Genomic DNA, 13,385 nt, shown 5'->3' on the forward strand with positions numbered 1-13,385 from the left:
AGCCAACTGTGAAAGAACCTGTGAAAGGGCGTAAAGTGACGTTTTTCGAGCCTGGTTCCTCTGTAGAAGATACAGCAACAGGTATGTTCCATATAATCGGGCACTGTACCTGAAGTAGGGCAAGTGGAGAAATAGAGTTGAAAAATGTGGTGCTGGATACGATAGGTGGAAGGAGGTAAGGGTGATAGGCCGGAGAGGGGGTGGGGACCGAGAGGTAGGGAAGATGATTGCAGGTCAAGAGGGCGGTGCTGAATCAGAGGGTTGGGACTGAGATAAGGTGGGGGGGAGGGGAAATAAGGAAACAAAACAGAAGATTATTTAGAGAAAATAGGCTAAAAATAATGAGTATTTACTCGAGGAAGATGTCATTGGCTTGGAACAGATACAAAAATGGAATTTGAAGTTCTTCTATGCATAGAGATCTGCTTTCTCGTTAGATCGGGGAGATTAGATTAGGTTGATGGGAAAATTTATAGAAGTCTTTAAAATCCTGAAGAGTTTTGGTTGAGCAAAATATTGATAGTGTCAAAAGGACTGAATTAAGGTAATTTAAGAATTAGAGGTAAAATGAAGAAAATCTTAGAATGAATGACTGACTAAGATAAGGGAAGAGTAAGATTAAGAAATGGAATTGATAATCCCTTCAGAGATGGCACAGTCGTGTTGAGGTGAATGGCCTCTTTCTGTGCTGTTATATGGGCTAAGCTCTCACTTTAATGCTACTCCTAAACTGTTAATCTGACATTGAATCTTACTGAAGTGAGGAATTGTTATTTTTGTTCCATTGTAAAATCTACCACTGAAGGTGACTCCGCGTTACAGTATGAGGAAAATTTAATTATTTGCAACTCATTTTGATAGAGAAATTACAAACTTACTTTTTAAAAAAAAACTCTGAACTAGTAATTTTAAGGGAAACTATGGCTAAATGTTGCATGAGACTCGAAGGATTCCATACCTCCTGCAGGGAAACAGTGACCAGTAGAATCCAAAAAGCTCGGGTGGAGAGATTACATCAGGTAACACTTAACCGCTTGGAAAACTTTCTTAAGGAAAGTAAAGCTTCTGAAAATGATCTTGGAAATACTTGCGATGATGATTTTAATTATGTAAATGTGGTAAACAGGCAAACTTGCCTGGTCAAAAAAGGAATGTCCAACATTCCTAAGAGTAATCTGAAAAGGTGTGTGTATATCTGAGCATTCCATAACCAGCCCTGCTTTGCGTTGTGTTTAGAAATAATTCTAAATTGTACTGTTTTTCAGTTAAAGATGGTAGCATGCGTTTGGAAGATGAATTTCGAATGCCTTATCCCAGCCACCAACAACTGCCTGCTGGAATCCTTCCTATGGTTCCTGAGGTAGCCCAGGCTGTTGGAGTCAATCAAGGGCATCATACCAAAGATTTCAACAGGCCTGCAGCAAATCCAGCTATGGCCACTTTCACTGCAATGATAGCAAGAGAACTCCTATATAGTGGGACATCTTTAACTGCAGAAACTATTTTGAAAAATAATCCTGCAGCTCGCAAGCCACAAAGCACCCTTACCAGACCTTCAGAGCAATTGGAATTTTTGGCTACTGTTCAAGCATTACAGGTATAATAAATTGTTTTTTCTTAATGGTCAAGGGGTTTTCATGAAATAGCTTTTAAAAACACTTCAGTCTTCGGACTTAAAACGGGCTGTGCATACAATAAGGCATTGCACTGTCTACTACAACATTAGCTTGTTTCTTTCACTATTATAAATTTATTAAGTACTGATGCATTTAATCTTTTGATGAATAGTATTGAATGTAGCTCAAGAACATAGGTAATCTGTAAAAGTCCTTTGTATTTGTGTTGTGCTTGTTGGTAAATCTTAAGTGTAATTTGAAGCAAAGCTAACTTTGCAAGCACTGGATGGTATTGAGACTTGCTCGAAAATTCAAGTATCAGAAATAAAGCCATAATAAATAAGTAACAAAAATAAAGTGTACGTGTTTCTTCTGCTGGGGTGGAGGTGGGATATCAGATTTCTGAAGAATTGGAACCAATTCTGGATTAGATGAGACCAGTACAAGCTGAGTGGGTTTTACCTGCTAGAGACTGGGACTGATCTTGGAGATTTTTGCTAGTACTGTTGGGTTGGGTTTAAACTAGCTTGTTGGTGGCATGGAATTTGCAGGGAAATTCAAATTGGAAGGAAATGAAGTTGGAAAGATGCTAGGGAGACTAGAAGGGAGAAACAAAGCTGAGCAAAGTGTATACTTCAAATGTGGAATTGTCAAAAAGACAAAGTTAAGGACATTCTTCATGAATATATGCAGTATTTACAAAAAAGTAGACAACTAATTGATATTACAGAAACATGTCTATATGGTGACTAGAACTGAAGACTGAATAATAAGGCTTTTCATTTAGGAAGGATAGGCATGAAGGACGTGAGATGGAATTGAATTAAACTGAGGGATGGGATCAGTATATTAGTAAGGGAGGATCTCCAGTTGGAAGAATTGTGAAATCCGTTTGGGTGGAACTAAGAGCAACACACTTTGAAGTTATGTACAGGCAACTAACTAGGAGTAGTGAGATATGTTAATCAGGAAATGAGGAAAGCTTGTGCTACTGGCAATACAATAAGGGTTACTTCAGTCTGCACATAGACTAGGCAAACCAATTGGACTTTAGCTGTGGAGGACAAATTTCTGGTGTGTATGTGTGTTACAGATGATTTTTGTAGTGTGTGAATTATTAGCATGTTGAGACAAGCAATTTTACTTCAAGTATTATAAAGGTTAGGATGAAAGGTCACTGGACTTGAAGTGTTACTCTTTTCTGTCAACAGATGTTGCCATCTGTGGACAGAATTTCTTCAATCTAAATTATTACTTTGTATTTGTCAGCAATCTCCCAGAATTGGAGATTCAAGTGGTGAGGGAGAATGAAGAGTTGAAGGAAGATTTGTGTTGAAAATTAATAAATCCCCTAATGTTCTACATCCTAGTGTTGAAGGTGACTACAGAATGGATTGATGCATTGCTGATTATCTTTCAAAATTCAATCAATTCTGGAATGAATCTTTTCAATCTGCAGGAAGTAAGTGTCACTCCACGATGTAAGAAGGGAGTGAGAAAACCAGGAAGTACAGGCTTGATCGCCTGTCATCAGGTAGATGTTGAATCAGTCATGATTGTTTTGAATGACGAGGCAGGCTGTACAAGTTGAATAACCACCACCTGTTCCTTTGTTCCTTTTATAAAATTCTGCTTAAAAGGTCTGTCCTTGTGCCGTGGTGCAATTTTCACAGGTTATAATAACTAGTATGCAATCCAAATAACCATTGTTAACATGCAAACATAGAATCTGAGCCAAGACCAGTCTTGGCTGTGACCTCTCCCTTGAGTTGACTGAACTGGGGAATATCTATCAGTGTTTTTTTTTATCTTATCCACTGTAGTTAATTTTATGGCTAGAACAGTTTTTAAAATCCCACACCAGCCTCAATGTCATCTGATGTGATTTGAGTCTCTTCTGTTTGCAGCTATTTGGAAAACAGTGGCTAAGGAAAATATCAAACTTCATTTATTTTATTGTAGGAAGCCCTTTCTAAATTATAATATCTACCTTCAATGTCATGGTAATTAAAAAATATTGAATCACTGTGTAGAAGTCAAATTTGAAGCAATGCAGTCATATACAGTGCCAGTATTCTGTTTGGCACAACCCTTTGACAGTGCCTGACAATCACTTTTGATTAGTGATGTCATGTTATATCATCCCTTTTCAGGTTGAATATAAAGATTTTCCAAAAAACAATAAAAATGAGTATGTGTCGCTGATTAACTGTTCATCCCAACCTCCCCTGATTAGTCATGGAATTGGAAAAGATGTTGAATCCTGTCATGATATGGTAAGGATATTTTATGCTTTTCAAAACTTTAGAATAATAACTTCATGCTTATTCCTTTGGTACATTGATATTGCAGCTAAATTAAAAGTTCTCTATAAATAGTCATACTTTTGTCCTAGGATCGTTATTTGGAAAATCTAATATTTTAAAGATTGTATATGTCCCTGTATCTTTTTTCAGGCTGCACTTAATATCTTAAAACTGTTGTCTGAGCTGGACCAACAAAATGTAGAAATACCAAGAACAGGAAATGGACCAATTGCTGTGTAAGTATTAGCTGGTGAACTCAAATCAAAAATAGGTAATGTGGCATAGTTGGTATCAAGATTAGTGTAGTGTTGGAAAAGCGCAGCAGATCAGGCAGCATCCAAGGAGCAGCAAAATCGATGAAGATCCTAATGAGGGCTTTTGCCCGAAATGTTGATTTCCCTGCTCCTCTGATGCTGCCTGACCTGCTGTACTTTTCCAGCACCACTCTACTCTTGATTCTAATCTGCACTACCCACTTTTGCGTAGTTGGTGTGTCTGTAACAAGGGATTACAATTTCAGCAAGAGCTAGGAGGGTGATGAGAAAATTTTTTCCTCCGCATTGAATAGTTGGAAACTACTGCTAGGAAGAGTGGTCGAGGCAGATTCCGTAGGAAGTTTCAAGAGCTAGCTGAATGTATATTTAAAAGTGATGAATTTAAGAATGTCACAGATGTATGCTGGAAACTGGGTAGCTCTTTTGGAAACAGGTATGAAGGGTCAAGTGGCTGTCTCAATACTGTAAAATTCTTTGATAACCAGGAGCAAAAGTAGGCAGTTAGGGATTGAACTGAAACAAGAAGGAATGCCTTTTTTTTAAATTTTGAGCACAAATTTTGGAGAAATGAATAATATTTCATGTGTGGTAGAATCAGTATTAATAAATAAGAGAATCTGTGCTTGGTCATGAATCTGGTGTTCTTTGGAAACTTAAGAATTGTACTTTTGGAATTGACATACTATATGTAAGGAGGAATGGATAATAAACAGGTAATGTGGGCTTGGAACAGTGTTTTTAGTGGAGTCAACTCCAAGGGCAGGAATGTAGGAAAAAATCTTTTGGGCCTTATAAACTTGCGATTGGCCGAAAGTGGTTGTCCAGCTGTTTAAATCTGTCAATAGATAAACCAAAAGGAACATTCCCTAACAGTTAGGTTATGATCCTGGACCATAACCTGGTTTGAGACTTTGGTCTTCTCCTCCTTTTTCCCCCCCTCCCCTCCAATGTAGAAGACGATAAGCCTTCTCATAGGGTCTACAGTATGTTCTTGCTCCTGCCTACAAAGAAACAAGTTTTATTTTGTAAAATTGAGCAGTTGCCTTGCTGGCCTGCTCCTTTCCCTAACATTGCCAATAACTGAAGATCAGTTTTCCAACTGGGACCTGAAGCATCATCTACTTCTGAATTTCAACAATTTGATGTGAAGGCCAACATTTCATCTGCCTTTTTGATTTGTGCTAAATGATCACCTGTACTGAAATTTTAGATTGTCTTATGAACAAATTGTAATAAGCATTTGCAGCTTTGTATAATCTATAATTTACTGTATTTGTTTTTATAGCTAACATTCTTGTTTTGCAGAATTACTAAATTTCAAACCAACTGATTTCTCCTTTACAGATGTGTGAAACAAGAGATTGATGGTGATTCTCATATCAAACCGGCTAACTCAAACACTTTAGGACAAACACTGGAGGTCACTGACTGAAAGCCTTTTATTGACCCAAAGCGCCAAGCACCAGAGAAAATCGGATGCTTCCTGTTCTGTGACTTGTAACTTATGTTTTGGAGAACTACAGTTTGAATTTTGCTGTAGTATCTAAATCATTAAGTTGCTTAACTTTTTAAAATAGTAATGCATTTCAACATTAATTCATTTTTTTGATGAAGGAAATTTGTTCCTAATGTTTCATTGGAACCCTGTTAACACCAATATCCAGCAGCAAAAAGTTAGAATTTCTGTTGATGACTCTCCACTAGTACATTACATGATGATTGAAAAATTGCTTAACAAAATCAGGGTCATATCCAATGTATGTAGTTCGTGATTTGGTACCTGTTTGAATTGGCCGTTAACAACATAAACCATCTTGGTTTAAACAAAACTTGGTGCTAGTTTAAAAAGTAGCGTGCCTGCATTTTCATAATTATATATCCAAAAGAAGCAAGTTGAAATTCTAAATTAAATTCTGTTTGAATAAGTTACAAAGACTGCTTCTTTGTTCACCCTTGAAAGATGGTATCTAGTAGAATGTTTGGTCTTCTAGATTAAGTTTATATTTTTAATCTTTTTTAATTTGGTAATTCTGAAGGACTTTGTTTTTTGTTTTTATATTAAACTTTGTTTATATTAAAAGTAATTTTCAACAGTGTACAAGAATTACATTGTTGGATATGATCTGTTACCTAGCTTATACCAGAAATTGCAGATTACTGTAAATCTTGGTGTAGGGTAAAATGTAAGATGTTGTGTTGTACTTTATTAATGCTTTGATGTAATGTTCCATGTGATGTACACAAAGTGTGTACAGTAAACATTTTGCTTATTGTCCAAGTAAAGCACGAATCCCTTGCCAAGTCAAAACTTTGTTACTTTACTTTTGGACTTTTTTTTTCCTTCCCATGTACTGTACCTATGGAATGGAGAAGTAAAAATTGGTGTTTGTGCAAAAGTACTGGTGGCTTTTTTTGGCATAACACATTATCAGTGTGAAGCTGAGTTAAAGGAGTTGCCAGCCACCGTTAAATTGTTAACATTTATTGTCTCAACTGCCTCAACAATTTTGAAAAGATTGTGTTTTGTAGAAAAGACCTTGGTGATTCTAATTTGTCTCAGAATACATTTTTTGGGGATCTAGCTTTCAGACAGCTAGACTATTCCAGTACACATTTTCTGGATCACAATTCTCTTTACTAATATAGAAGGAAAAAGCTTGTAAAATTGGAAACAAGCCAGCAGATTAACTTAAAGCCTTTTGACTATGTGAAGCATTTAACTCCTTTAAGTCATGCTGCACAACCTTTTCTCCATTGTGTGTGGTAGAACAGTTAACCTTTTAAATTTAAAGGATTTTTTAACAAACCAGCATCAGTCTGAACAAGAACACTGTACTCCAGAGTTTTACATAGATGACTTTGGGTATCTACAGTTGATCGACTTTTAAAATGGCTCAGATTTGAAGCTCTGAAAAATTATTCAAATACGAACTATGGAGCTTTACAATATTAAAAATTCTTTTGAGTAAAAATTTAAATTGTTTAAAATGTTTTAATTCAAATATTGGTATGAAGAGTAAAGCATTCCAGAGTTTGACACCAAATGGAATTAACTTAAGTGCTGACCAATCTTGATTTGAAATTGTTTAAAGGTTCCAAGTAACTGTGTGATCCTATGAAGTGTTTTTATGAAACTAATAACAATTTGGCTCGGAATGGAATAATAGAGAGACTTTCTGAAAATTGCATTTGGATTTCCTTCCCTGCCAATAGGGTGGTGCTATTGAACTTTGAATTGGAGCTTGTTTAACATTTATTTTGTTCTGGAATTTCTTGTAGTTGTTCACTTATCATTAATTTGACTGACTTGAGATGCAAAGTCCATTCTACTTTCAAGAACAAATTTGGTAGTATGAGCAATTAGCATCTGCAAATCGTATGAAAGGAAATTTGTTATTTTGGATATATAGTTATGTTACTTTAAGACTAAATAGACATAAAACAATACAAAGCTGACCTAAACACTCATCAGTGTAGTTTTATTTATTTATTCATTCATGTGATGTGGGCATCGCTGGCTAGGACAGCATATATTGCCCATTACTAATTATCCAGAGGGCAATGAAGATTAACCACATTGTCACGGGTCTGGAGTCATATTTATACCAGACCAAGTAAGGGAGGTAGATTTCCTTCCTGAATTAATGACATTAATGAACTGGATAGATTTTTTTTAAATGATCATTGACAGTGGCCTGAGGGGCAGATTTTTATTGAATTAAATTTCATTATCTTCCATGATTCACAGTCTTTCCACTGTACACTAGCCTTGGAGTTCTAGGTTACTAATCCAATGATGACCTCACCACTGCTTCATCTTTTCTCTATTTAAAGACCTTGAATTTTAATACCCAATAAAGAGTCATTCTTCCAGCAGAAATACAAACGCAAATTCAGGTCTGGTAGCATCTGTGGAGAGAAAGAGAGCTCGTGTCTCGAGTCCAGTATGACTACTTCTGAAGAAGGGTCATACTTGACAGGAGATGTTAACTCTGTTTTTCCCTCTACAAATACTTCCAGATTTGCTGAGTTTCTACAGCACTTATTTTTTAATTTGATTTCCAGCAACTGCAGTAATGTTTTTTGTCAGTTAGTCAGCAGAACTTTGTTTGGATTGTAAGATTTGAATTTCATCATAATAAACCCCTTCTAAAGTTATGAGCAAGGTTTCAAAACAAGTGGAGCAAAAATATTGCAATTTGAGACATGCATTTATCATGTTCCTTAAATACTTCCAGTTCTTCACATACAATTGCTTTTGAAATCACGGTTATGTAGCCAAGTATAGAAGACATCTATGCGCATCAGTCTCTGAAACCACAACATGTAACCAGTAAATGTATTTTCATGAAAATAGAGAGGTTTAATATCTCAACCAAAGGATAGCATCTGTGCTGCAGATAAAATGTTCTAGATTTTTTCCAATGTAGTAAAAGATTCACCTTTGTATCCCAGTGAACAGCATTTATTGGATGATTGCTATCTTTAAGAAAAAGTAAATAAATATAAATATTATCAAGACTGACTGTTTGATAGATGCCAGTATATAGGCCAGTGCATTTCTGCTACAAACAACTGCTTTAAGGCTGTTGATGCATATCTGTTTAAGAAATAAAATCTTGGCTCAAGTTTGAGAATTAGAATAAATGATTCAAGAGCTATGGTATGACACTTGAAACCCTTCTAAATGACAACATTACCTGATTTAGGAAGTAATATGATTTCCGAAAACACCATCTCATATGCTTATTAGAAATTTATCTAGTTTAAGGAGCCTACTGAACTACTGAATTACAACAAATCTGTAGCTTCCTAATACTTGTTAATGGTGCTGATTCTTGCTTTTCTGTTGTATTTGCACTTTTAACTAGTTAGATTTTGAACTGGGAAGGCTGCTGTTTAGTTGTTGATATTTTTGGTAATATATCTGCTTGGCAATAAGAGGAAAGCAGTTGCATTTCCTCCATTTCAGAGGGAGTTATTTAATCCATTTCTTTCTAGTTTTAAACATACTAAAACGATCTACTTAAACATAAATCTTGTCAGAATGTCATATAAATTAGATCTAAATAGCTGCTTGGTGAATTTGAGATTAACCTTGACTTTGAAATCACTTACATTAAGAAGGAGAGTAATTTGATTTAATTTCCAAAAGTTAATCTACAACCAAGATCTCCTTGCCTCTGAATTCTGATGGTATATGTTCACAGTCTGCTGTGCTCTAAGTAATGGGACATGCTGCTATTGAATTTTTTTGATATTCTAACCCTGAAAGACTAGTGTTTCTAAGCTGTTTGGATTTCTGGCTGTTTGGTTTTCCTTTTTCTTCTAAGTTTTTAAACTCTCCTTTTTCTACCTGAATATTGAAGTTAGAACATGGAAGTAATGTTTTCCCATATCTTACTGACCATTTCTGTTCAATCTGCTTATTCTTTGACCAGAGTTAGACAGAGGTGATGTTTGCAAATATTCCTGTTGAAATGCCTTAACAATCTTCTCTGGTATTCAAAATGCATGACATAAAAAATGAAATTTGTTTCTATAAAAAAACTTTTTTTAAACAAATTCCTCCCACACTCTTGTAGCAACTAAATATGTTTCATTGCCAATTAATGAAAAGCTGAACAAAAGTAATTTTTCTTGAATGTTTCTTTAAATATTTAGATTTCATAAAAGTAATTGTAAACTTTGATTAGAAACAATGTTGTGGTTCTGTTCGCCGAGCTGGGAATTTGTCTTGCAAACGTTTCGTCCCCTGTCTAGGTGACATCCTCAGTGCTTGGGAGCCTCCTGTGAAGCGCTTCTGTGCTGTTTTCTCCGGTATTTATAGTGGCCCGTCTCTGCCGCTTCCGGTTGTCAGTTCGAGCTGTCCGCTGTAGTGGCCGGTATATTGACCCAATATACCGGCCACTACAGCGGACAGCTCGAACTGACAACCGGAAGCGGCAGAGACGGGCCACTATAAATACCGGAGAAAACAGCACAGAAGCGCTTCACAGGAGGCTCCCAAGCACTGAGGATGTCACCTAGACAGGGGACGAAACGTTTGCAAGACAAATTCCCAGCTCGGCGAACAGAACCACAACAACGAGCACCCGAGCTACAAATCTTCTACCAAACTTTTGAAAGTTTACAATGGCCCACCATGAGTGGCATGTAATTACTTTAGTGAATTTTTGTATTGACCCTCTGTCCTGTTTAGCACCCAACTGTTACAAATATCTCTGGCCACCATTTTTAAAAAAAATGTTTTTCAAGTTTATTTTGTGTAATGCAGGCCACATTAATTGCCCATCACCATTTTCTCTGAGAAGGTTCTGGTTGAGAAATGTTTGAACTGTTGATGCTAGGTGTGAAACTCTGGAACATTGACCCTGTGGCAACAACAGTTGTGATCATTGACCAATTCAGGAGTATGAGGTAAAACTAATTTCAACATTTCCTCTCTTGTTCTTTAAGCCTGATCATATTGGACTCATTCTGCTATAGTGCATATTGTGGATTGGATGCATTGTGCAATGTATCGGGTACACCATAGGGAGTGTATGTTGATGCCAGTGGCTTGAGTTTTTGATCACACTTCTGATTTTGAGCTTTGTAAAGAATGGAGATTTTGAAGACTGAGTATCGATCAAGAATAGTTTTTGATCAATGGGGATTGCTAAATTATTACAACCTGTGACCCTATAGGGATGCTGTTGAAGACCAAGAGAAGATGGTCTGGCTTTATACCACTACCTTCAGTTTATTTAACGTAAATCTTAATAGCTGCTTTTCAGCCAAGTCTAAAGCTTATCCAAACGATACTGTTGAGTGGTAGAGTTTTAATTTTACTTAATACTCATCAACTTTACTCCAACGAGGAAGCCCATTTCTGACCTTGTCAAGCAGGAAAACCTTTTTAAAGGCACATAAGACAGTTCTGCTAGTCGTCATCCTTATTCCTGGTTTCCAATGATTTGACTTTTGATCTCCTCATTTAATCAAGTAGATTACTATTTTGTCTTGGGGGTCGGGGGGTCGGGGGGGGGGGGGGGGAGAGAAAGAGAGAGAAGAGTCGAAGCTTCTGCCTTAGTTGCACTTTGATAGTAGGTGTTAATTAATATTGCAAAGTTTAACACTAGCTCTGTATTGTTTCTTTATCTCATTTGAAGATATTCAGGTTTGCTTCTGTACTTGCCACTGAATCAAGTTTAATGTCTGGGTTTAAAAGCTGAGGAATGTTCCAGGCTTTGAGGTTTCAAACTGTGATGTAGAGGTACCAGCATTGGGGTGGGGTAGACAAAGTTTAAAAATCTCTACCAGGTTAAATTCAAAATCTATTCAGTTTTACTATCCTGGGGTATAGTTTAAACTGGTTAAATTCAAATTGTTGTCAAAACAGCAACCAAAACTCTGGTATCCATTTCACAACCAAATCTTAGATATTTTCTGGGACTGTCATCTACACTGTTGGGTTGTAGTCTTAGTTCAGAACAGCATTCACTCAAAGGTACAGTACACTCCTTCAACTTCATAACAGCTGTTGTGATTTTTAACAAATTATTTTAGACATTTCTGCTTTTGGTCAATTCTGTCAAGGTGCATGTGGAAAGGGTGTAGGCAAATTGTACAGATGGGGGATTGAATGGGGATGTCCAATGAGGGTCCCCCCCCTTCATGTGTTGGAACACTTGAGGTGGAAGAGGAAAAGGCTTTCAATGTTTTAAGGTATAAGTTGGCAGTTCGCCCTATAAGGCATGTAAGATCACCATGGGCAGTAATGTAGAATAATTAGATCAGCCTTTGCTCTTATTGCATGGCAACCTTTTTTGGAGGAGCTGAATGGTCTGTTCTAATTTGTCAAAGCTTCTACCTAGGAGGCAAGCTGGCCAAGAAAAAACATCCTGTCACAGCAAGCATTGCATAGTTAGCCTGCCAATCGAGATGGCCTTCAAACCGTTGGTTGATTTGGATCCTGATCCTCGCTTGAACCCCCGCCCCCAGGTGATGGGTTACTCAATTACTGATTGCCTTTTTAAGAATTTCACTAAAATACGCAATTTGTTTTGAAGTCCAGCACCTGATTAAATGAATGATTCCAGTTTTGTGGAAATATTTTAATATTTCCCTGCTTGGGAATGCTTTGGTATTTCGGGTGACCTTTCTGAATGGTGATAGAAGACAAAGAACTGCTGAATCCTGACCTTCGAAACAAAGATTCCTACCAGTCAATTTAAAAAAAAATCCTTTAAAACATTCTTTCTTCTTGGATTTGTTTAAATAGTGAGAAAATGGGTTAGTGTTAGCAATCATTCATGAAGAGTAAACCCTGAAACAGTATGGTTCTCATTTTTCCTGCATGCTGAGAATTTTTTCTACCTCTGAATTGCTCTGATGTTGAGCTTATGAGTATATAGCCTATTCCCCAAAAAATTGTTTTAACTTTTGGTCTCAATCTGTTTTGGTGAAAGTGAGTTAAGTTGGAAATAAAATGGATTTTTTTGTCCATTTTCAGCTATAGCTGACACCTGGGATCTTTGCAAATGTCAAAAAAGTGAGGCCACTAGTTGATCAAACATTCAACTATTGTTCTCTCATGCATCAATTGTCCAATGAAACTTTCCTCCACTCACTATGCCTCCAATTTAATCACGCAAATAACTTTACTCTGTTGTCATTTTATCAAGCTTGCCTTCAATGAAGAGCAACTATACTGATGATTATTTGTATTGCCAATCATCTGTTAGCAATATAAACATGCACCTGTTATGTTAGAGCCCGGGTGTCCTTGGAGAAGGAGCACGTGGTGTCCACTAACACCCTGGAGTCGTTCAGGGAGAGGTGGGCGCCGCAGGGAGTGGAGTGCATCATTTCTCCCTCCAACTCTATTTTGATTTAGTCCCTACCCTCCCCTTCACTGTTTTGATCACACAGCATTGCCCTTTGATGTGAAGGGTAGGGCTTGTCACTGGCCACTCGGGTGTTTTCCTATCTTCCTGGTGGTGGAAATTGAATAAAGATTCGTGCACTTTGTGTCCTTCACTGTGTTTTACACCTGCGCACGCACACACACACACCATGGGTGCTGGGGTAAAAATAATAAAAAAGGAAAAAAAAACAAACAAGGCATCAAATAAGCACTACCGCAGTTAGACGGTAGTCTGGGGGTAAATTAAGAAAAAAGAAAAGAAAAAAAAATAAACACA

The 13,385-nt window shown here is 36.9% G+C and overlaps 1 protein-coding gene across 4 annotated transcripts in view; it reads left to right on the forward strand.

Moving 5' to 3' along the window:
• stau1 (staufen double-stranded RNA binding protein 1) overlaps positions 1 to 8,718 on the forward strand; it is a 42,596-nt gene extending 33,878 nt beyond the window's left edge. For all 4 annotated transcript variants that reach the window (XM_072556632.1, XM_072556633.1, XM_072556635.1 and 1 more), the window contains 5 exons: positions 3 to 81; positions 1,266 to 1,597; positions 3,770 to 3,892; positions 4,073 to 4,158; positions 5,542 to 8,718. In XM_072556632.1, coding sequence (XP_072412733.1) covers positions 3 to 81; positions 1,266 to 1,597; positions 3,770 to 3,892; positions 4,073 to 4,158; positions 5,542 to 5,629 — 708 coding nt within the window. In that variant the 3' untranslated portion in view covers positions 5,630 to 8,718. The remainder of the gene's footprint in view (positions 1 to 2; positions 82 to 1,265; positions 1,598 to 3,769; positions 3,893 to 4,072; positions 4,159 to 5,541) is intronic.
• The last annotated feature ends 4,667 nt before the right edge of the window (positions 8,719 to 13,385 follow it).

Source organism: Chiloscyllium punctatum, chromosome 37 (assembly GCF_047496795.1).
Source record: "Chiloscyllium punctatum isolate Juve2018m chromosome 37, sChiPun1.3, whole genome shotgun sequence".
In the NCBI taxonomy this organism is placed as follows: Eukaryota; Metazoa; Chordata; class Chondrichthyes; order Orectolobiformes; family Hemiscylliidae; genus Chiloscyllium; species Chiloscyllium punctatum.